Source organism: Lepidothrix coronata, unplaced genomic scaffold, assembly GCF_001604755.1.
Source record: "Lepidothrix coronata isolate B3197 unplaced genomic scaffold, Lepidothrix_coronata-1.0 Scaffold91, whole genome shotgun sequence".
Lineage (NCBI taxonomy): Eukaryota > Metazoa > Chordata > Aves > Passeriformes > Pipridae > Lepidothrix > Lepidothrix coronata.
The window spans coordinates 78,628-103,455 of record NW_016690271.1 but is presented as its reverse complement, the minus strand read 5'-3'; the positions used below and the strand labels follow the sequence as shown (position 1 = coordinate 103,455).

General features: G+C 45.2%; 1 protein-coding gene and 1 long non-coding RNA gene across 3 annotated transcripts in view; both read left to right on the top strand.

The window, feature by feature from the left end:
• The window catches only part of SSH2 (slingshot protein phosphatase 2), a 95,460-nt gene that overhangs the window by 9,109 nt on the left and 61,523 nt on the right, over positions 1–24,828 (top strand). The window contains exons 1-2 of one of the 2 annotated variants that reach the window (XM_017821549.1): positions 16,127–16,147; positions 21,074–21,117. In XM_017821549.1, coding sequence (XP_017677038.1) covers positions 16,142–16,147; positions 21,074–21,117 — 50 coding nt within the window. In that variant the 5' untranslated portion in view covers positions 16,127–16,141. Of the gene's footprint in view, positions 1–16,126; positions 16,148–21,073; positions 21,118–24,828 lie in introns of those variants that run through there. The other variant, XM_017821546.1, reaches the window with a different exon arrangement.
• On the top strand, positions 1,589–4,850 carry LOC108500550. Its single transcript, XR_001875887.1, has 2 exons — positions 1,589–1,883; positions 1,966–4,850. It is a non-coding gene; the product is annotated as an uncharacterized LOC108500550 (long non-coding RNA).

The window sequence follows — 24,828 nt, the reverse complement described above, 5'->3', positions numbered from 1 at the left end:
GGCAGATGGGGAGTGATTTCCCAGGCGAGCGTTGCTCGCGGGCGCTTTGGCTGACGCGCAGCATCGCTCTCCGTGCCTTGGCGTGGGTTCAGTGCTCTGTGTGCTGGGGAAGCTCGCTGTGCAAAACGTGAGAACTTCCTGCTCTGATAAGGAACCAACAGCTCTTCCAACAGGTGCAGCCTTTAGCTGCAGTCCTGAAGATGTCACAGAAATGTTTGCTGTTGTGGGCCTTCGGTATTGTCAGACCCAAACGGAGGAGTTCCTCGTGACAGGCCTGAGTCTGGCCTGAACATTTCAGAAGGCACAGCTTTGCCTCCTGCCTTGCACTGCTATGATAAGAGAATTAGGAGGGGAAGCTGTGTTCAAGAATCTCTCATCTGTGATGGTGGCTCGGACTGAAATGGAATAATGTTATTTTAAAGGGTGCTCTAAAGCACTAAAGCTTTATAAATATTAATTTTGTTCATTTGTTTCCTAATAAAAGGCTTTTATTCATGAAATCGCTATTTATTTATTAACCTGACAAACTAATAGCAAGCTCTCTTCTTTCAGTGTATGCATGTGCCATATCACAATTCTGCTTGTCACCGTAATAAGAACTTCATTCATCTGCCTTAAAATGTCATTGATAACAACCTGGCAGTGGCCCAGCTTGGAGCAAGTTAACTACAAAAGGCTGCATTGTAAACCTTTCTGAGAGTACATGCTACATTAAGTCTAAAATTAAAAAAAAAAAAGAGAGAGAGAAAGAGAGAAATGTGCAGGCTGGTCTGAGCTGCACATAACTGCCAAAGAGCTTCAAACCTCTGAAAAAAAAAATTGAGCTCTGTGGAGAGGAGTTCTGGCTGCAAATGGGATAGTTTGGAATGAAGGATGCATTCTGCTCACTCTAAAACCTTTGAGGTGCACTGAATTTATAAACCTCATCTTGAAATGAGAGGGAATGTCTTGCTGAACCACAAGCAGCTAAATGAGAGCTTGTACATGTAAGGATCTTGTTATTTCCTTTGGTCTCTGCTTTCTTCGAGTGGCTGCCCGGGATAAAAACTACAGTCTGAAAATAGTCACAGGCCTCTGGGACTTAACTGCTGGAACACTGTGAGGGAGTTTGTCTTGGTTATAAAAACCTTCCCTGACCCCAGCTGCAGCCTGTGCACCAAATGCATTTATGCTCCCATTGGGTCACAATGCCAGGAGGGTCTTCACACTGAAGTTCAAGTGGGAAGTTCAAGTCTTTGTGCCGTTTCCTCTGGAGGTACCTCAGCTGCTCGTTACTCTGTAATCCTGTATATGGGCTTCACATTCATGGAGATTTAGAGCTTCTTGCCTTGGACTCTCCTTAAAGCTATTACAAATGCAGCTTGTAGCCTGGGTGAGGGTGAACTGAACTGCTCAGGAAACAGAGGCGGAGTCTGTGAACTTTATGGAGGGAAGCTCCCAGGGAATCTCCCTGTGTTGCACGTGAGGGCTGTGGGTTTTGGTACAGCCCCTGACTGACCCAGCCAGCCTCACTGAACAATTTAACAGCTGAGCAGAACGAGAAGCTTTAAGGCAACTTCATCCAAGGTCTTCTGGGAGCACTGTAAGCATGCAGTAAAATACCGTGGTTCCCATCCTACACTCCAGAGGTGGAAAAGGCTCCGATGGTGTGGGGAAGGGCTCGCTCACAACTCTATAGTCTGATTTCTTAACTGGAATAGGGAGTCTTTAAAAAAAAAACCAAACCAAAACCTACAATTTCAAACTGCTTCACTTGTGTGGTTTTTGTTTTGTCTCTTTCTTAAGTATAGTGTATGGACAGCGCCATGGGTTAGGGAACACTTCAGCTTCGTCTTCAGAGACTTTTCGTATGTAGCCTTCTGCTGAAGTCAATGGGTGTGGAGGTAAGCGGTGCCGAGTGCTTTCTGACAACATCACTGCCACCCACTCTGCAGCCTGATGCACACAGCACTCCTTGTATTTCAGCATTGTTTTTCTCCAAAAAAGTCGCATGTGGTTGCACAATGAAGACACTGCTTATTTGTGTAATGCAAATCTGTTCCTGCTTGTTGGTACAAAGTGCAAGCAGAGAGCATCAAAGTGTGGAGACCTCACAGATCCTGCATGAACACTTGCCACCGAACCTCAGTGACATCCTGCATTATGTCAGAATAAAAGATGACATCACAGTTGGTCTGTGAGTGAATGGGATTTGAACTCAGGGTTGAATGTTGCTGCCTGAACTGTTTGTGCTACTGATGCTGAGCATCCTTTGCCCTGCTATTGTTTGTTTGTTTGTGTATTTTTACAACTGCTGAGTTTAGTCTCTCAAAAGTTAATTGTTTTATCAGGAGGCAGTCAGAATCAGCAAGAGTTTCCTGTTTCCATGTCTTTCTGTTGATTTCCTTTTTTGTTGAAACACAACTTTCTCTGTTGAAACACAACTTTCTCTGTTGAAACACAACTCAGTTGCTGCACTCTTGAGTTTCCCTCTATTGCCTTAAAGTGGAGGGAGGGGGAACTGTCTGAAATAGCCTGATATTCTCAAAGAAATATTGACAGTGGGGTCTGGTGGCTAAATTGTTATGATAAGACACAAATTCTTCAGCTGATGCTGTTGAAATCCGCTGACTTTTCTGTGCTCCTAATAGAAGGCTTTAAAATATCCAGCTGCAGACTGATCCTCTCCAAGCATGTGACACTGACATCAGTCCTAGAAGTGAGGCGTTGAACTGCCTCCAAAAATGAGCTCATTGGGTAATATTCAATGCACTGATTTAGCAAGATATTGGTTAATTTGATTACATGGTCACCTGTACATACTGTTTGGAAGATGGGAATTCATTCCAAATTTAGTTGCTCCAGATACCGATGTTATAAAAATCCTCTTGATCAGATGCTGTGCTCCCACTGTATGCTGGGAGCTGGGCTTGGCAGAGCCTATCTCTAATTGCCACTAATTTGCTCCAAGACTTGCCAGTTTCTTGGCTTTTCTTCTCCCTGCACCCCTCCCAATAAGCTGTAGGGAATAAGAGTGGGATTCTGTCGTTAAGCCATCCCTCTAAAGCCACTCATAAAACTCGCTTGATTTTCTTACGGCTCTCTTGCCTTTTTTAAATGGCTGCATTAAAACACAGCCGTGGCCTTTCCCAGGAGTTTGGGTAGTGGTCCATCTTCAGCCTCACCCACCGTCCAAAGCAGAGGGACCAATATGAAATTAAACCCTGGCAGAAGGGCCCTGGAGGCTTCCTCCCCTGATGTAGCTTGAGGCCAGCAGTAACTGCAGCCTTCCTGTTACAACCCACACAAAGAGCATGGATTTGGGCAGCACAGGAGTGATGCTGACCCCAAATAAACGTACTTGCCCATTGTTTTGTAAACTTGAAGATATTCTTTATTTGCCTTTAATTACAGCAGGAGTATGTTCTAGATGCTGCTGTCTGAGCACCTCAACATACGTGTGATTGTTTATTTGAAACATGAGCATAAGAGAAACAGCGTGTTAGAAGAAAGGTTCATGTGAATTTGTGCAGGAGCAGTTTTGTCTCCCTCACCCCGCCCAGGATTTTCTGCCTGTTACTGCACATTGCAGGATTGTTAGTTTTGGATGCTGTTTCCTCCTGAATGCAAGTCTTTATGAAGCTGCCCATAGTGTGGCTCTTTTCTCTCAAGAAACGCTGCTGCTGACTTAAGACAGAGGAAGATGCTGTGTGTTACAGGACTGTAACCATGTCTGCATTTGCAAGCTGTTGTGCAACTGAAGAACTACATTGTGCAAAACAGAGTGGAAAAACTGCTGCTGAAGTGCACAGGAAGTTGAGGCGATGGGAAGCCCTATGTTTAGAGCAAGAAGAGAAGCTGGGTTTGAAGAGCAAGATAGGAAAACTCTGGTCCTGCAAGAGCAAATGATCCCTTAGAGCAGCCAAGGAGGCTGGTTGGTGTGAACTCTGTGCAAAGTTCAGTGGAGAGTTTGTGCTCCAGTGTCCCGGGCAATGCTGCCTCTTCCTCCTTCTTGTTTACAAGAAGCTGGCATGATTTCAGAATAAACTGCTGAAACATCCTTGGTGGGGAGGAGGATTGGGATGACAAAATACCTCTTTGCATGTAGGAAGTTACTGCTACAGCAGTAACTGTTCAAGTTGGCTGAATGGCTGCTGCCTGGGTTTGGTTAATGTCAGGAATTGTGCTGGTGGGAAGCGAATCCCGGGGTGGGAATGTGCAGTCCCCGCGGTGCCTCAGCAGTTCATAGCGTTCTTCAGATGCTGCCTCTGCAAAAGGAGGGAATAAACTTCCGCTTTTCCCAGTAAAATGCCTGTGGTTCAAGCATCACAGGGTTGGTTTGGTCCATCTTTATTGAACAATAACAAGAGTTGTGCAGAAAACACGCAGGGCACGGAAATGGAGAGCTGAGCCCCATCTACCCTCTGCTGCTGGAGGGCGGGAGGAGGTGGGGAAAGATGGAAAAGTGGAAAACAGCTTTGCCTGAGCCTGTTTTGATACTGAAGAGCTCTTTGCAGTGATTTGAGAAGGGGGTGGGGAGAGAACCAGATGCTCTTAGGAAGTTCATACCATTGTTAATAATGTAATTCACAGATGGTGGTGAAGGCCTTGAAGAGGCTTTCATGCAGTACTTACGCTCTGTAACAGATCATCACATAAGGGCTCACAAATAGAGATGACTTAATCCCAAGGATGAGTCTACAGTGATCTGTTTGATGGTGGCTCTGCAGATCACTGCAACCTTTTTAAACAGCTGAGAGCCTTCCGGATCTCTAAATGTTGAGCACTAGAACTGGATCAATCCCTAATTAAATTGTCAGGATAAAATGTTAGTATAGCTTTGAGACTTTTCCAATGAAAGTAGCTCTCATGAAATTAAAAAAAAAAACAAAACAACAAAACCAAAACCACGTTCCTTTGTCCTGGTACAGAAATGAGTACAGATAAAGTGTACTGATCATCAGTTTGTACAGTGCCATCTTGTTAACAGGCAGTTCTGCTTTTATTTCCGTTTGTCTGGTTGGAGCTGGAAGCAAAGCCTGTGTGTGCTCTGAATAGCTGTCAGTACTTTGTGACAGCTAAGGAGAAGGAACATCCTTGCTTGTCCTGAATTGCATGTCCTCTTTTTGAAAAAGAAGTCACTCTTACCTATAAGCTTTATAGTAAATGAACAGGCTGCTGGTTTTCAAACATGTAGAATCAGAAGGGATTTAGCTCAAGTCTGTGCAATTGAATTCAAACATTTTTATGTTTGTGAGAGGCTTATTGATAAGGTCTTCACTGGCTGCTGGTCAACTTTTTTGTTTGCTGTAGGCTGTGTAACTACAAGTATATATCAGGGACTAGTAAGCAATAGTAACTTGTGTATGTAGCACTAGAAATCAAAAGTTTCAAATAACATGAGAACTAATCTTGGCTTTGTTGTTTATTTTTCCCTTTCAAATGCAGCTTCTCCCTTCCTAAGAGACATTTCCAGTGTGGGTTTTGTTATTATTATTAACTTCTTCAAGTTTAAATTGAGTTTAGTAAATTGACTTCTTGTGATGTTTGTCATGTGATGGTTCATGAGCCCTGAAGAATGTGCTCCTGTGACTTCAGCCATGTATTTGCCCCTACCAATGCAGCTGTATCATGTGTTCTTGTTGGTCTTGCATTTTGAGCTAAGTAGTGGAGGGGGTTGGGAAGGGAAAAAAGGGGAACTATTTCGGGGCTAAGCTACCAGAAATTCTCAGACTACTTAATTTGTGACCTTGCTCACTAGTTAAATGCAATCCAGGATTTTCTACCTCTGCCATAGTTTCACAGAAGTGTTTTCTGCATTAAAAGCCTGGTTTTATTCTTACTATCCTAGTTAAAAATCCAGGAAAACCCAATGCTTTGGTAAAAGAAATATCTTGACATCTTGGGGGAAGAGATTTTTTTAATCCTTGGTGGGTGGGTGGGTGTGTTTTAACTGAGAAAGTTAGAAACTATCTTTCTGTTCCACATTTTTTGCACATATCAGCTGTGGCATCTGTAAAGCAATATCTTTATTGCTGCAGTAAAATGAACAAAGTTGAAATGTCTGTATTTGTGCCAAGAATTTACTGTTTCTCCACAATGGCCAAAGTTTTGGAGCACTATAAGTGCTGTTAGTGAGCCTGTACAGCTCCTTGTCCTGCCTGTGTGTGGTGTCCGTGTCCATTCCCCCTCAGTGCAGTGGAAGTGGAGCCCTCCCAGGACTGAGGACTCACAAGGTCAGACTTCATATTAGGTTTGTTTAAAGCAGTGCTTTCAAGCATTTGGGCATCCTTCTATTTAATTTCCTGACACCATGTAATAGTTTTTTGGAGATATATATATATTATATATATGTATGTGCTGCTACTACTGCATTTCCACCTCTGCATTTGATACAGCAACTGCTGTTGGGTGTAAATCATGTTGCAGCAGAGCTGTACTCTAGAGTTCACATACTATTAGTTGTTGGTTTTTTTGTAGTTTTTGTGCCTGTGTGGGCTAATGCATTTCTTCAGATTTGCATCCAACATCAAAGTAACATCGGTTAATGTTTTTATACCACCTTTTTTCCTCCAAGTTGGATTTTATTTTCAGCTCTATTATTTTTGCTGCATAATTTGAGGCTTTTTGCTTGCTCTTCACATTGTTTAAAAAAAAAAAAAGAAAACCAACCCACACACAAAACTCTGTTTTGCTTAGCTCATACAGTATTTCCACTTGGCTCAGAAGATGTGGATTTGTGAGCTGAGGGAATCCTCATTTGGCTGGTCACCCGAGCTTTCTTCAAGAGCATTAGAAGGATCTACAGCTTAAGTTCATCAGAGGGCTGACCTGCTCTGGTTTTAATGAGATTTATTATACCTGTACCTGTTAGATTTTGTGGCTTTGATCTTCAAAACGATCTGAATAAACTTGTTAGTAAAAGCAAAGCTGTTGACAGAAAATTGACTCCTTACCGAATCTGCCCCGTGTTAAGAGTATTGATTTTTGGAGTTAAAGTAACTTCCCTTGTGGCATTGGCATGGAACTTCTCTGTGGTGTTTGGCAAAGTGCTTGTGTCCATGTTTGTCCTCTTAGCTCCTCCAGTCCCCCCTCTCAGAAAACCACGCTGATCAAACCCTGATATCGCAGCCCAGGCTTGGAGAGGGTAAAGGAAACAAATGTGGAAGTTAGAGTGGATGGGTGGTTGTGTGTGAATGTTATGGATACAGCTGCATTCCTAACACACACAGGAGAGCTTGGGAGGCGTTGGTCTTGGCCAAACATAAATGTGTATTTTCCTAAAATTGCCTCTGTTTTGCCTAAAATTTTGACAGCATTTAGTGATTTTCGTTAGCTTAAAAAACCTGAGAGTTCTCAGTTTGCTCCAAAACAAGTTCCTGTGAACTTTCAGCTTGTCCAATATCTGTGGACTCAAAGAGGCTCCAGAGGCACTGGAGTGGTGTAGATGTGCACTGGTTATGGTTGAGTGAAGGCAGCACTGGGGAGCATGGGCAACATGAGCAGGGAAACTGGTGTCTGGAATGAGAGTATCTGGGTCAGCCTCCTCGGGAGCTGCAGGACACGTGAGATGCTGCACTCGTCTGCTTTAACTTCCCTCAGTTTGGTGACTTCCACGGAGGTTTAACAGGGCCACAGAAGATGCAGCTTGACAGGCCTGCAGCGGAGGTGGCCGCCGAGCACAGTGATTTGACTTGTTCCATCAAGATTTGGCAAGCCTGGTGACTGGTGATCTCTGGGGCTGTGAAGAAGAATGTGGCCTGTCAATAACACAACTCATCAGCTTTCCCCTGCTGGCACTGGGAGTCTGGACATGCAGCTCTCGGGTCTGAGACAAATGCATCGCTGGGTGTAACGCCTTTCCTTTTTTTTTTTTATAGATGTACCTATTAATGGAAGCAGAGAGCATAATGTAATCTTAAAATAGCTGCTCCGTGAATGCAGAAACATTCCACTTCTGACTAATCGGCCATTCAGAATGAGCATTTAAATATGCACCAGAGACCCAGCGGCGGCTCCATATCCGCGCGAATGGAGTCAGAAACGTGCTGCAGAGCAGAGCTGGGCAGGCACCCGGCTCCCTGTGCTGTCCTCTTACCCCACACCTCCTCACCTCAGTGAGTTCTACCCTGGGAGGCAGAATGCATAGCCTGCTTGCTATCTCTCTGGTTAGGCAACAAGCTGAGGGGGCTGTTCATTCTTACTGCTCTCAGGACTGAGGATCTTGGAAGCATGAGGCTGATAAACAGTCCTCAAAATCAGATTTCTCTTTCTCTTGGTTGTGAATGACCAGGAACACAAAGAGCTTATGGTCCGAGTCCTGGCTCTAGTGCATAGATTGGAGAGCTTGGCAAGCACCAGGGAGCCCATGTGCAGTGTTTTGACTCTGGCAGGCAATGCCTGCTGCTCCAGAGCCTCTGGCCCAGCTTCACAATGAAAGATACACAGATACATGCAGGGGCTGCAGGGGCGGGATCCATGTGGTCTGTCCTAAAACCTGTCCCAGCTTAAGGATTTCTCCAGCAACTGCTCACTGCCTGTGCAGGGGAGGGTGCCAGGTTACCCAGGGCCTCCTCCCAGGGGACAAGTGCCACTGGAAGTCACAATGGTCTCACCTGTCAGAAAAGGACAGGCTTTCACACAACCACTTTCACACAGCTTTCTGTGCACTGTTTCTCTGCATGGGAGGGAATGGGCAAGACTCTTCTTGGGATTCCTCTGTGCCTTTACTGGGTGTGTTTTCTTCACTGGGTCAGGCTGTTGATGCTTTGTGTGTGATGAGACAGTCCTCGTGGTCTGCATGTGCTGGATTGTGTACGGCACTGGCCTCTCCTGGCAGGCTGAGGATGAAGACTGGCTCCCTGCTCCTAGTGCTGCCTTCGCTCTCCTGCCCACGGGCTCGGTGCCAAGGGAGCTGCCTGGGCCAGACCAGCCAGGCAAAGTCTACAGAGATGATTTTCTTTTGCTGATCAGTGTTGCTTTTCCAAATCCCACATGGCCTATATGGCTGTAATAGTATCTCATTTAGAGCTGACCTCAAAGGCAAGTTCTCCTCTCCTCCCAAAAAAGGGAGGTTTTCACATAAGGGCTTACACTGGTTTAAGGCAGCTTTATCTTAGTATAGCATAAACCTGTTTCTAGTTATCTTTAGGCAGAAAGCAACTGGGGGATTTGGATTGGACTGGATGATTGATTCCTGCTGATTTAAGCAATCCATAAGGAGTGCCTTTTGCCCTTACCTAGCTAATCTTGATTTCCCTTTCTGGCACAGGCAGCAGCAAGTATTTATGCTGTATTGTCTCTTGCAGTGGGACAAAGTTCTGGGAAGTGCTGTACTCTGAGCATTGGCTTCCGCAGCTCTACTCTTCAGGTGGTTATTTATGCAAGGCACAAACCAAAGGGAAAGGGGAGTTTTAACTGGATTAACCTCAAGAAGAGAGTGTGGGGATTTAAGGATTAATGAACCAAAAGCAGCCAGCAATCACTGACTTAAAACCTGCTGTAAAAGAGCCAGTCCCTACAGACAGGAAATACAGTCCTTCCTTACCTGCACAGCGTTGAGATCGGCAGTGTTTTTACCTTTGAGGTATTAAAGAAGATGGTCTTGGGGGTGCAGGGTGGGTGTAGAGTGTTTTCTCTCAAGACCGGTGTATTAATGGAAAACAGTTCGTAATTGGCAACTCTTTAAGAAAAAGCAAGTGAACCACTGAGTGCTCAGATGAGATCTTAAACCTGGCACTCAGAAGGTATGTTGGTGGCTTGCTCCAGTATAATGAGAACATCTGGTTTCCATAGACTTGTAACTCTTCTGACTTCGTGCACTCCCCTTGTACACCTTCTTCCTTTGCCTTCAAGTGCTGCTATCATCCCATATATTTTTTTTTCCACTGATGCTGTTATGTATCCCCTGCAGGGAAAATCCTGGTAGATTACCGGATTGATAGAAAGATTGGGAGGCGTGGGAGAGATCAACAAAAACCTGTTACTAAGGAGACACGAGTTTTAGCATTGAGTCTCTAATGGCCAGTCTGCCGAAGGGGAAACAGATGGCACAAAGGAGGCTGGGATTATACAGACAAGTACTGCAGGGCCACAAATCTGATACATCCACTGAACTTCCTGGGGTCAGGCAAATCCAGGCTTGTGCCAAGACTAATGTGGTTCCTTTGCCTTTGGCACAGTGTTTCTGTCCTTCTGTCATTAAAGGCTGTCCTGGACAGCGGGGTTCTGCCTCAAACATTCCTGCTGCAGGGAACAGCCAGGTTTGGCACAGAGTGAGGGCAAGTGGCTGTGTGGAAGCGTGTCCCTTTGACAGGTCAAGCTGTACCCACTGCCAGTGGTACTTGCATCCTGAGAGGGGGAAATAACCAAACGTAACCCTGAATTCTGGTTTAGTACAGCTTTTCTCCTATTACTGATGCACTCGTGTAGGAAAGTGACTTCTGTGCTGGGAGAATGGCAGGATGGATGGCAGCCCCAGTCGCTCCTGCCTTTGGACACAGCCTGGCCTTTATTGCAATATAATGTTTCGCAGAGGCTTAAGTTTCAGGAGTGATGCTCCCAGCTGTGCTGCTCGCCCGACGCCTGCTTCCCTGGCTCCTGCCTGCTCTCCAGAGGGACGTGACATGACACTGCGGGTCTGGACTGAGCAGTGGGCAAATAAGCAAAGGCAGAATTCATCCTGGCCGAGGAGAAACAGTGCTGGAGTCACTTTTGCAAGAGGCTAATTAAGATCTGGTTTTGTATTTAACTTTCAGGCTCTAGAGAGTGTTGCAGTAAACAGGACACTGATGCATTAATAGCGGGAGAGTGCTGGATGACTACAGTACTAGAATTAATAGCTTGACAGCATTTCCTTTCCTCCTTTTCTCTCCTCCCACAGCAATTTGGACTGATACCCAAATAAACAATAACAAATAGATTTTTGGAGGAGCTGGCTGGGAGAAATAACAAAAGTCAAGGGTCACTCATTATGCAAGTTTGTTCTGCTCATATTTGACTCATCCAGAAAACCCTGTTCTACTCCTCTACTTCATGTTCCTTTTTCTTTTTTTTCTTTTTTTCTTCAACCCCTGTTGACAAGGTGTCATTATATTTGCCGCCTTGCTTTAGTCCCTCAGAAACTCCTTAGACCCTTGGATCTCCAGCTGCCGTAGGCGTGCAGCGCTGGAAGAGCGTAGGCAGAACTCTACTGTGGAGGAACAGCGTACGAGAGCCTAAAAACCAGCTCCTGTCAGGCAAGACAATGGCTCTGGCTTAAGCTCCAACTACATCTGACTAATACCTGGGTGTATTTGGTAAAGAAGTGAGTGATTCTGAGCAGTTTATAACCATTGTGTCCCAGTTCTAGCAGCAGTGGTCCCCTGCCAGAAGTGGGGCGGCTGGGAGGCTGTTGTGCACCCCGGGGACGGCGGATGTGAACAAGGAGAACACTCTGTACCTTGTGATTCTCTCTGCAGTGTCTTGCCAGGGAATATCTTCAGGCGTTCCTTTCCCTCTGCTCTCCACAGGCTCTGCTTTGTGTCCTGCATGCACAGAAAGCTGTCCCAGCTATTCCTTTTGAAGTTCCGCCTGAAACACTTGGGGTTTTTCCCTACCCAAATGGAGGCTAGAGGTGAAGAGGCGTTGCTACCAATGCCTCTTCTGATATGGGGTCTAAACTCCTGCTGTTAAAGCTCTACCAGCCACTTCTGTTCTAGATATGCCACTGCAATAGAGCAGAGCCTCCCCGGCTGTGCTCCTGCTTGAATCCAGGGTTATGCAATAGCAGCCTGTGAGTGCCAACGCAGATGCTGCTGCATCCAGACACGCTGTACAGTGTAGTTGCTTGGATACCTCTTTTTTGTTGTTATTTTTCTCACAAATGCTAGGTAATAATTTGCAACTTGTACCGTTGAACACAGTTTCAGGTTAAGCAGTGTAAAGAATCTGAAATATTGATGACTTCCTCTCCACAATGCTTCTTAACGGTTGAGCATTGTGGAATTTGAAAAGATTGAGTGTTGCTCTGCTGCCTTTTCAGAATCTTTATTTCCTCTTCATAAGTGTTAAATAACTTCCCCCTTTGAGAATATCTTTCATCCAGAAAATCATCTCTTAATTATTGATGCAATAATCATCAGGGCCCTGAGTGGCCTGGCTGCCAGGGCTTATATTTCGGGTCGGTCACGAAGATTTCTGTGCTGCTCCTAATTCTCTGTGTTGTGTGTTTGTTACGTCAAGAGGAGATTTGACAGGGGCTTGCAGGGATTGGATCTCGGAGGAGCTGAGTGGGTGAGAGTCTCCTGTAGCATTCTGGCAGGGAGAAGGATGCTTATGTGTTACAGCCAGCCCTGGGCTCTAAGAGCATCCTGCAGAGCCGGTGTGGGGTGAAGGTGCAGCTGAAACGTGTCTCAGAGATGGCTGTGTGTGATTTCAGTGGTGGAGTTTGAGGCGAGCTGTCAAAATGAAAAACCCGTGCCTGGTTCTGCTGCTGCTGCCCCTGATTAACACGAGGGCTGTGCTGGCACAGCTTTATTCTGTGGACACAACTATGACATAACCAAGAGTGTTGTCCAAATAGCTCTGTTCTTGTCCCATTATGGGAATAATGTATTTTATATATGTTGCAGGTGGATCAGCATTGCTTTAGTGACCCTACTGTATGTTCTGGAAAAAGTCAAAGCTCTGGAGTTATAACTTGCTCAGAGCCCAGAATAACTCCCTGGTTTTTAATGGAGATAACTGCAGCAGGGATACAAACGAGCTTGCACCAAGGTAAACTAGATGCTAACAGGAAAATGGCTGATTGCAAGACAAAGACCCTTCCCTTTGCAGTGTACCTCCCTTCCTTCCACCCTTCTCCTCCTAAAATAGCCCTTCAGCATGAGGAGTGAAAACCAAATATTTCCCTTTTTTAAAAACATGTTTAATGTTTGTTCATGTTGATGGGAAAGTGACTTAAAGCAGAAGCTGATGTTGTGCATCTGCCACGTCTGATCTACCTCCTTATTCCTTGTAATGCTTTAGTATTGCTCATGGATGATAAAAGATTATCAGCTGCTGTTCCAGGTCTCCGACTTCTCTGCATCTGGCTCATTAGCCAGTTTGCTTTTCTGGCTCCTTCAATCTTGTTTAATTCTAGCTGCCACTTTTTTAATGCAGCAGTTGAGGAGACTCTCCAGCTGGAAACAGGCCCAGCTTCTGAGGTGAAGATGTCAGCCCTGTGGGTGAGGAGGTGCGTGGCCACGCTGCCCTGGAAGCTCCTGAGGGCACCGGGAGGTTGAGCAAGGTCTGTGTATTAACAGGTAGTGACTGGAGAGGGTCTGAGGTGTGAATGTCCATCCTGCATAATTGCAGAGGGACAATTTCATGCATGCAGATGTGTCAGCCTGCATGAGTGGATAATGAAGGGCTGCTCGTTGTGGTAACCTGTGGAGCTGGGATTTCATTTTAATCACAGCCTGGTGGTGGTGTGGAAGCCCTGCCCTGAGATTCACCAGTGTGCACATGCATATCTTTGGCTTGGTCTTAGTCAAACTATACCCCTGACGTCAGCAACAGTTCCCAGTATGAAAACTGGAGTTCCACTGTTTATACAGTGAGTTTTCTCACACTTGGCCCGTCACCATAAGCATTTGTGATTGTTATAGGGAAACAAATGCTCCTAGATTTTAAGATTTCCAGTGGACAGTGTCATTAACTTTGCTTAAAAGGAGATTAGGCAGGTACCTTTAGGGTTCTGAGAGGCTTTAAATCCAGCAAAGCATCATAATTATGGTAAATACCTGCCTCTTCTGTCATACTCGGGCAGTGCTGAAAGTCCTTCTGAAAGTCAGAGGAAAGGTCCATTCAGGGAGACAATCATTTTGCTGGTTTTTCTTTTCCCTAGTGTTTTTAAGTGGCTAGGGGTGATATGCTGCTACAGTTTTAGAGAGAAGTTATATTAATACACCTTTGGTGTAGGAATATTTAATGTGAATATGTATGTACAATGTTTGTATTCTTTTTTTTTCCCCGTTGGGTGCGTCTCTGATTAAGGCAAAAGCTGTTGTACTGCCCATCAGGCAGGCTGATTTCACTGCAGAAATGCAGTTGACAGTAATCTGCTTTTTAATCTGTTCTTGTGGTGTAGTGTAGCAGGCTGTGTCACACTGTATTTCTCATCCTGACTCTTGTTGTACCAGTTGGAGGCTTGTAATTTTTGTCTTCAAGTGTTTGAGTTTTAGTTCTGCAGTTTTTAGTGAGGCCTGTTCTAAACAAGGTTTGCATAAATCCCTTCGCTCCAGCGGGAAGATGAAAGCTTTGATAAGGAACTTGTTTTTTTTCTCTCTCCCGAGCAGGAGCACAATGTCTTTGACCTAAATATACCAATTACTGGCACAGCAAAGTGATACAGAAAACAATCCGGAAGAAATGCCAACCTCTGAATGAACACTTGGCTGCAGAAAGCTGCTGCTTGTGTGGAACCTCAAACCCAGAAGAAATGTGAGGCGGAAAACAGCACCCATTCAAAATATTCCATGCAAATAGTGAGGGGTGAGAGAGAAACGGCTGGAGAAAGCTGCTTGTTTACCCCTTACCCCTGCAGCTTTGGAGAGCTAAAAGCACTATGCAAAACACAGCACAGTTCTCCCCTTTCCCGTTTGTGGCCTCCTTAGCTCAGCGTTTTGAAGAACTTTTAAGTCAAACTTAAAGGCTTCCTGGTAGCAGCTTCTATTTTAAAATGTGTTTGATGGCAAATGTAAGTATTTCAAAAAGTAGAAATGAGCTAGCTCTCTAGAGCATGCTAGGTGACTTCATTAATTAGTTTCATAATTTTTATTAATGGTTAAGGTTAACCATCTCAAGAGACTGCAGGATTCTGCAGTGAACTGGTTTTCAGTTCAGCTCTGAGACCTGTCCTCTATCAATGAGTATCTGCACATCACTACCATGTTGATGGTTTCCAAATTACACTGAATAAATTGGTTCACACAAACTGCTGCAGATTTCGAGTTGTTTTTTTCCTCCATATTTCAGCTGTGGAACTTGCAAACTCTGGTTGCCCATTATTTTTGTGATCAAATCACCTTTTTTAGTACCAAACTGCTACTCGACATGGTCAGACTGGAAATGGTACCTGTTAGGGTTCTGTAACTCCCCTCCCACCCCAGAAGTTCTAGCTGGTGAATTTATATGTAATCTTGGGCTTTTTGCAGGAAGAAAGGGAACCTTTTATCAACCCAGCTTTTGGAGTCAGCCCTTGTTTCACTTTCCCAGCCAGTGTTGTTGCTGGCGCTCCAGCCATACTGCAAATGCAGCATGTGTGGGCTTTTTGCTAACACAGTTTATTTAAGAGATTGATACAACTCAGACTTCTGCAGGGAAGTCCCTCTGCCACAGAAATGTGTAATAGATATTTGGCAATCCGACTCAAACATTTGTCTTGCTTTGTTCCAGTAGGAGATTTGAGATTATTGATAGGACCAGCATCTGTCAAATATTTCATCTTGGAAGGCGCTGAACTTCAGTTCTGTGTGATGTCCACACACAGATACTGGTCCCTTGGACTTCAAGGGCCTCCATTCAGTTGGGCATCTAGTGCCAGTTTGGTGCAGATGTTGGATACCCCAGGGCATCTCCACTGTCACCACATGTCTGTCAGGAGTTGAGCTGAGCCCTAAGGAATCTGATCATCTGGTGGATGCTCTTATCTCTGTGTGCCTTGTATTGCATTAGAGGAGAGGCTGTGGCTGCAGCAGTGGCACCCTCTGCAATACTCGACCAGACTGGGTTATCCATGCATTGGGAAATACTTGTGGGAGGGTGGCTTTTGTACTGACTTGCTTAATACTTGCTGGCACACAAGGAGAGCTCCCGTATGGAGCAGTGTGCAGGGCTCTGTGTGGCTGTAGCCCAGACAAAGGGACACTGGGACACTGGTGAACACTGTGAAGAGGAGCATTTGCATGGTTTAACAGCTGGATCAGTGCCTGCATGCACAGCCTCTGATTTGACTGAAGCAGCTGCCTTCTTCCCAGCAAAGGTCACATTGGGCTCAGAGGCACTTGGTGTGCTTCTGAACAACTGGACAGGATCTAGCCAAGGAAAGAGCAGGCAGGGAACTAAGAAACTGCTCATTAATTACAGTCCTTTCCTTTGTAGTGCCTCCTTTGAGCCTGGGTCTAGAGCTGCCTGCAAGATGGAGGTTTGGCCATATTAAGTGGAAAACCTCTCTGAGGCATGGCTACATCTGAGTGTTGCTGTGGGTTTGGGGGATCTATATTAACTAATCTTCTGTTGCTTGAATAAGAAGTCAAAATTTAGAAAATGGAGAAGGGGAGAGAAGTTCTGTAATGTCTGAAGTGTTCACAGCTATGAGCAACGTGTTGACTTATGGTGAAAACTGTCTAAATTGTCAGTGCTCTCTTGATATTGATGGCTGTGACCACTCACTCCTGATGAAAACACTTCCCAGGCATTGTCTATACAGTCAGGTATGCTGGCATAAAATCACACGTAGCAAGCAGTTATTACATGGGAATTCTTTTAAGGTTTGGAAGATGTATTTTTAGGGTGTAGTCTGTGTGAAATGTTCCTTGGTTAAGAGAAATGTAGTGATTGTGAGGCGCATGACTTAGGCTAATAATCACATCTTACAGTACAGGAACTCGCTGTGATGTTCCTAATGTTAAATCCAGGCAGACAGCTCCAGTCCCTGTACGTAAGAATGGAGATTGAATCTTGTTTATCATTACATCAGTCTGCAAAAAGGAGATTTATAAGAGCAGAACTGTTTGCGTGACATGGAGTGACTCCCATTGTATAGAACAGAAGAGCACTCCAAAATTTCTCTCCTCTCCCTTGCCCTTTTGATGACAGATAGTTGGCAGTGAATCAAAGCACAAACAGGATTAATGTTTTGCATATTCTGTCCTACATGGCCTGAAAGGAGCAGAGATGGAATTTTTCATCTTTCACTTTAAACTGCATTTAATATCGTGGCCTAGTTTAGAGCTACGCGACTCATTCCTTCCATTTCCCCCGAGGCCTCTGTTTCTGGTCAAGGAAAGCAGGGCATGACTCCCTCTGGAGCTCATCAGTGCTGCTCAGCTTCCTCCTCCGTGCAGGCTGGTGGAGGAGGCTGCTTTGAGGCTGGAGCAATCCAGCATCAGGAATCTCCAAGAAACATTTGTGGAAGCTGCCCTCTCTTGAATCTGTCGCTGCGAAGCGTGGGTGCTGCAGGAGCACGGGGAACCTGGGAGTGGGGCAGGATCCAAGGTTCCTGCCACCACCTGTGGCAGCTGTGAAGGTTGGAGTGGATCAGTGTCACAGTTCACACCTCCAAATGGCTGAGTTTGGTGTCCAAGGATGATGTCCAAGCATGTTCCTTCTCAGAGATGTCCTCAGAAAGGAATGTTTTTATGTGCTTTTTGGCTGATGAATTGTCGCACTGGCAGCAGTACTCCTTCTTTGGAAATACGCTGGAAATGGCAAGAAAACATGAAGGTGCTGGTTTTAGGGGTCATGTCAGTGCTGGAGTCTTGTTACCTTGGAATCATTTCCTCCCTGGTGCTGCACCCGAGCAGACACATCCCTGTCCTGCCCTCCCCTCTAGCGGGATGACGAGTCATTGCAGCCCATTGGGGCTCCAGTCACAGATTACAGGGATGTTTTGTCCCTGCAGAATTTTATAGTGACCAGAGCACAGTGCAGAGTTGTAGGATGGGAATGGCAGCATGGACTGGTGGTGGGATATATGAAATATAGGAGCAGACACCCTCTGTCTGTGTTCTCATGGATGCATTTGCAGAGGAGACAGTTGATGGGCTGAAGATGATTCAGAAATCTGAATCTGACCACTCTAAGTCCAGATCAAATCATGAGGCACAGGGAAGGAGTGGGCTGCAGCTGGTCAGAGTTGCTGAGGAGAAGAGAAGGAGGTTGCTGAAGGTTAGTTTTGCTCCAGACAGCATCCCAGGTACTGTCACTTATCTACAGTTCTGTTTTTGTAGACAGTCAGCTATATTCTGAGTAAATGTGCTCCTCGCACAAATCTGCTACATTTATGTCTGATATCAAAGAGATGTGAGATGTAAGAGCTTCAGCAGAGACAGATGGTGACTAATTGGGCCATGTCTGGCCTCCTCCACACTGAGCTCTTGAGGGCTGAATTTTGAGGGGAGCTAAGATAATGATCTGCATATTTCAGGATCTTCTCCTCTCATTTGTGGCACTTTTGGCTATGGCATACCAGGCTTGCCAGTTGCTGTGACCGGGATTTTTCTTGGCATGTGGAAATGGCCATTCATTATAACACTAAAAATGTTTGCATAGCTTGGGTTCCTGAGCAGCACAGTGGAGATTTCAAGTGCTCTTTCAGTTGTTTTGCTTTACTGTGGGTTTGAGGAACTTGTTCTCTAGTCAAATACACACTTTTGATCTGCTTTGGCTTATTCACAAACCCCATCGTGTCTTTAGCTAACCTCTTTCCCTCCCCTGACCTCTTCCTCTTGCTCCCACAAGTCAGCTTGTTGTCAGCCCACAAGGAACTCAGTTGGAGCTTGTGCTCTGGCAGCCTTGCCTGTACTTCCCATAGAGAAAATTAATATACACTCTCCTGGGAAATGCCAGTAATTAGGATTACAAATTTAGGAGAAGAGGAGCAAGGCAAGGAGGTATGAGAAGTATTTGGGACTGAAGTAGACTTTGTTTGCTTGCTCTAGAAATGCGGGTACTTACTGCCTCCATGCATGCAAGATAATTTAGCACTATCAAACTGCTTGGAAGTACTTGATGTCTTCTAAAACGCTGCTGTTACCATCTGTCAGGCCAAACTAGGCCAAAAGGGAGAATGAGCAGCATGATCTTGAATATCTGCTGTCCCTGGGTGTCAGTTAAGCAACACAGATGAAACATGTGGAGAGTTTGGCTGTGTGGGGAGCACGGGTGGCCAGGACAGCTGTCCAGTGTCTTGAGCTGTGGACAGCAAACAGTCTGGCCCAGAGAGGTCCTGAGCCAGTGTGATTATTGCAAAAGCTGGAATAATGGGAAGTGACTCCACGCCATGGGATTCTTCTTCAGCAAGGCCAGCCTTGGGTCTGGATCCCAGAGAGTGTCCTGCCAGTGAATGCTGATGCTTCATCTCAGGAGCAAGGGCTTGGCTCCCTGCTCTGAAGGAGCTGCTGCTGCTCTGGTGGCTGCTCTTCATCTGCACCCTTGTGAATGATGTGACAGCTCCTTCTCTGTTGGCTGTGGAGTTCCTTGGTGTTTTCACCTCAAAGGGGTCAGGAATGCTGCCTCCCTTATCGAGTGGCTGAGCTAATGCTAAGGTATGATGAGCAGAAGGTATTCCTGCCAGCTCTTGCTTGTTGTAGATGGTCTGCAGGTTTTAGCTTGAATTTGTGGTTGCAGGTGGCTCCAAGTGAACAGCTTCATGGCGCAGTGGGGCTCTAGTTCTGTTCTTAGAAGACCAGTAGCAAAGCAGCATTTTCTAGTCATTCTTATATCTCATAGACCCAGATCATTTAAATAAGAGTGAAATAGAACATCCAGCAGGAGCACCTGCATGTAACTGTATTAAAAAGTGAACTGAATGGGACCTTTGTCTCCAGTAAGCACAAAAAATGTAGTTCAAAAGATTCTCGGGAGAAAAGCACCTGTTGATACCATTATCTTACAGAAACTGAACTTTTCCACTCCTCCCCTTTTCTGAACTTGACACTTCTATGTATTAGTTTCTGTAAGTTTTTTTCAATGTGTCTATTCCAGAATCTCTCCCTCTCCTGGTGCTTCCCCTCCCCTCCTGCCCTGGGCAGCAGGTAGGTACATGTCCTCTTTGGTGGGGCTGAAGCACTGGCCGAGGGACATGCAGTTCCTCATTTCCTTTTTCCACTGACTGCAGTTGGAATTGACATTTATCTCGTTCCACAGCCTTCCCCTAGTCCATGAGATCCCTTACACTCCTTTCCTTAGTTTCTGTCTGTGTGCCATGGTACATAAAACAGAAAGCAGCATATGTGTGTGGAGCATCTTCCAAACCGCTCTCCTGAAGCAAGCTGAAGAGGAAGAAAAGGATAGTTTCCCTTCTCAAAAAAGCTGTATAGTCTCCCCTGGAGTTGTTCACTGGAGAAGGTTATCAGAGCCCACTGCAGAGGAGTCTGCAGGGGCAGTTCTGGGGAGGAGAGCACTGTCACTGTGTCGGTGTAAATCCAGCTCCATCCTTGTGTCAAACACCATCGTTGTGACACAGGTCTCTTGCAACCACCTGCTTGCTGGTTTGTGGCTTGAAAAGCTGATCACTCCACTGGAGAGGAGACCTGCGGGAGGGAAGCCCAGAGCAACCAGGAGCAAAATTCTCTCTTTGCTTCCTGTGTCACCTTGTGCTGAACTCTGGTTTCCGTGGGATGCCCCTGCCCTGACTGAACCCTTGGTGTGTTTTAAAATGGTTTTGTTCTGCAGACCTGCACATACATAGGAAATTCTCACTAATAAAATCGATCCTGTACCCCATCTCCTGTGCCTGGCAGTGCATATGTAAATGTACTGTGAAGCAGAATTAATTGCTGAGATCTCTCTGCTGAGGTATTGCTTTGGGCTAGGTAGGCCTAGTAAAATTCCACAGCACATTAGAGATTATGCATATTAATTTCTCATCTAAAGCAGCATAATGTGTCAAATTTCGCCTTTCTAGTCTATCTGTGCTCAGCCAGTCCTATTTGTCAGGTTTATTACTTGCTGGTTTTGTGGATTTTTACACTTGCTTGCTGACACTGGGCTATGAATTAGTATGATCTCCATAAAGGTAATAAAAAACCCAGAGTTTTTGCCCAGAAGTGAAGTATGTGTTTGGCTCTTGGCTTGCCTAGTTTGGCAGGGGTCACTGGAAGTCCGTGCAAAAACAGGCAAAATCCTGCAGGGGCAAAAATTCCTGCAGCATTGAGTTTTTAAAAGGGTTTTGAGAGAACATGAAGTGACAGCTGAGCTGAAAGTGAGTTCTTCTCTAGTGACAGCTGCATGCAGAGGCAGGGAGAGTTTCCCTTGCCTTATACAATCAAACCAGTGAAATGCAAGTCGTTGCTTCCTGCATATATTAAAGCATATTAATGATTTTCTCCTTTCCTTGTGTGTGCAGGAGGCAGACAGTGGGGAAGAAGAATGCCGGTCCCAGCCCAGAAGGTAAGATTGTCACTTGAGGCTCACGAGAGTCCTCGAGGATACCTCCCTGTGTGAAATGTTCCATGGGGGGTTTTGTGGTTTTCTGGCATGTTCTGCAAACACCCATCATTTTCTGCCTGATGTTGACGTTGCACAACTGTCCTGTGTGAACCTGACTGAAAAACAGATTTGGCTGTGGCCTGAATGATGCTCCCAGTAAGGAGGTTGCTGCAGCAGGAAATGGAAGAAGTCAGATTACACACAGACACACACACACACACACACACACACATATATATATATACACAGAACAGCTTTCAAAGATGTCATTGAACATATTCTCCAGACTGTTGTTTCCATCCAGCAAAGGGGTGTTTGCCTGCAGACATGCTCTGAATAGAACAGTGATACTCCACTTCTCTGTGCATGGGGAGACTTTGCTTCTATCCTGGTTGTGGTGTTCCTTAGCTCCCTCCAGTGTCCTGCGTTGTTTCTCAGGATTTGGTCCATCATCAGAATATTCTGAGGGGCATAACCACACTAATAAACTCTTGTTCTCTGGGTAAAAAGTCCCTGTTGCCATCAAGGGGGATCCTGTGCCACATGGGCACCTGCTGCTTAAATAGCATGTTCAGTGGGTGTGTGGTTATTTGCTATGATGCAGGTAGTCCAACATCTGCTCCAAAGTTAGGACAACACTGAGAATTTGCAGGGATTTATTTTTAAATGGGGTTGTTTTGCAGGGAGATGTTCACATTTTGTAAACACTGATTTCAGTTGCTTCGGGAAAAACAAACATTGAAACTCAGCTGATTGAAGGGTGACATGTATTAATGCTGATTTTTATAATGTAATTATAGTCTGAAGGGTAAGATTTCTTGGAGTCTTGTAAGCTTTGTCTCCTTTCCTCTAAGCCTTCAAATGAATTATTTCAGCTAAACTTAATAAAAGTAAAAATTGTATATATCAAGTGACTTCTCCAATGGCAGGAGCACTTTCTTGGCTTAAAATGTTGCAGTCAGATTTTATGAAAGGCTTAAGATTCCCTCCAGAGGGAGTAAAGGGGAAGTGAAGGTGAAATGGTTTTCCCTTTATGAGCTCTCTGGCTGTTACATTTCTTTGCTTAATGTTGTTTGTGTGAGTAGGTAGTAACAGAAGCCATAATATCAGGCATTTAAAATACTTAAACAAGATTTGGGCTTTGGGTTTGGGGCCAACTTGGATGAATCTGCAAAAGAAAAAGCTGTCCTGGTTGCACATTCCCATGATTTCACTGTGGTTCTGTGATTGTGTGGCTCAGGGAAGGTGACTGCTCTGTTTACTTCAGTCTTATACCCTTAAACGATGATTTAAGAATTGCTGTTTCTTCATTTTGCAGCTTTCATGACTGAGAGGAAAGCTGGAAAGCACAATTCCCGAAGGCTCAAATTGAACTCGGCTAAACTCCGATTTTTCATTTCACTCTTGGCCTTCCAGCAGTCACAAGATCAACTCATGACTTGATCTCAGTATACATAATGTATTGGAAGGGATGGGAGCTATTTAATTGTTGTGGGCACTTAGCAACAATTGTAGGTTAGGTCTGAAAAGAGCTTTTTTTTTTTTTTTTTTTAATATATTTGAAATAACTTCCAGCAGTAGGAAATGACAACCTGCTGTTGATGTTGATGTGATGATCTGAACTCCCTGACTCCTGTTACTGGGGTCAGAAAGCTCACTGAAACCAAGCTCCTTCTTGGGCAAAACAAGGGGGTGGGTGTTAAATGTGTTTGATTACAGTAGGATAAAAATAATAGAGTCAAACGGGGTAAGCAGTGAACCTGGAGTCCTGCTGTGGAGGAGCAGCAGATGCCTATAAACAGCTCTTGAGTATATCTAATCCCCGGGAACATAGCAAGTAGAAGCTATTAAAAATCCAGACAGTAAAAAGGCAATGGAGTGAGTTGGGCTTTAAAGGAAAGGTGCTGCAGTGTCTCCAAGGCAGAGCTCTGCAGCAGCCTGACATTCCTCACTGCCTGCCTGGGCAAGGCCGGGCTGGTGAAGTTCTCCTGAGGTGACCTGGCTGCAGCTACAGTCAGTGGTCAGTGTTTGGGGTGGGATCTTTGCTATTTGTAAAATTCTTCTGACGAGAGACCTTCAGTCTCCTGCAGTCCCGTCAAATGTGCTCACACGCTGCCTCCGCGTAGCAGGTCGGCGTCGGGCACGTCCAGACTCACCCTGTTAACTGGACACTGAATGCAGGAGTGCTGCTGTGGTAGTGCTGAAAGTGTGTTTGGGTTAATAAAACAACTTCTCAATAGGATGTTGGTGCACAGAGGTGTTAATGCTTGCAAGGGAGTCAGCTGGAGACCAAAGCACAGAGCCTTCGTTTCCATTCCTGAGTCCCCACATCTCTGCAGAGTCTAGGGACTGCTGTTTCAAAAGAAATGTTCCACTAGTCCTGTGGTTAGCAATTTCTAGGTAGCTTCTGGTGTTAGTTTTCTGCTGTATATCTTTTCATCCTGATGAGATATGGGATATATTTTGAGGTGAAGAGGAACACACAGAAAGGCCTGGCAGCAGGACAGCAGGAGTGACCAGTGCTTGTTGAGCTGAGGCTCCGAAGAGCAGCATGTCCTCCAGAGAGGCAGAGAAATGAATTCCAAACAGGAGCTTAAACTTATAGGAAGTACATCAACATCATCATGCCTAAATGAAATGATCTGTCTAGTTGCTGACCTGCTGGAGCTGTTTAAGATCTAACACCACAGAGGCCTGTGATTGCATGGGCTTGGGTCTTGCAGATTAGGGAGGACTGTGTGAAAATGTTGTTTGAACTTAAACCTGCTTTACAGAGCAATCAAATGACCTGACAAGTCTGCACTTGCCAGCACCATTATGGAGTGAGGAGCTTTCTGCTTTGGGATTCAGCAGAATCTGCCTAAAGCTTTTCTTCAAAAGATAGAAAGCACTATCAGAGTGCAGAAAGAGGGTTCTAAAAGTGTGCTCTGCAATCGTCCTTGGAAGATGCTTGAAATGGCATTTCCTGGCAAACTCTTTTGTGTTGATGCAAAGAGGGATGATTTGCTTTCCTAATGAGGAAAGTACTTGGGTATAGTGAACATGGACCTAATTTCTACAAAGATTTCTATCTGCTAATAAAAATCCCAGCAAATTAATGCTGCAAATACCTGAAGCTGAACAAATAGGTGAAAACCAGCTTGGCTGCTGGAATATTTTTTATCCAGGCCCTGCTCTGGGGGAAGCCCAGGAGGGTCTCCATGCCTGGCTGTAGCTGTGACCATTCCTGCAGTTTATGGGTGAGATCCCCAAAGCCCTGACACGGATCCAAGTTCTTGCTCTGGAATCCCTGATCAAGCCAGTCCTTGTTGGGTGTCTAACTCTTGGCTAACGGGACTAAGATAGAGTGCTGCATAAGCAGATGTCCTCAACAATCTATTTATTACATTTATTACCTTCATAGCTATCTTCTGACAGTTTTATTAGGCTGTCTGGAGGCTGTAGAGCTGCCTGGCCTGCACATCTCTCCTGTCCCCAGACATGCTGCTGCCAGGCTGAATACACTCTTAATGGAGCATCTGTGTTACAGTCTCTTTGCAGCATCCCAGTGTTGTTAAAATTTACCTAAAATGCACATGTACTGAGCTGTGAGTTGTGTTTACACCCACTGAGGTATTGACATTCAGGTTTTGTGTGCTCTGTGCCAAGGTTTTAAGGATTCAGCATCTTTGT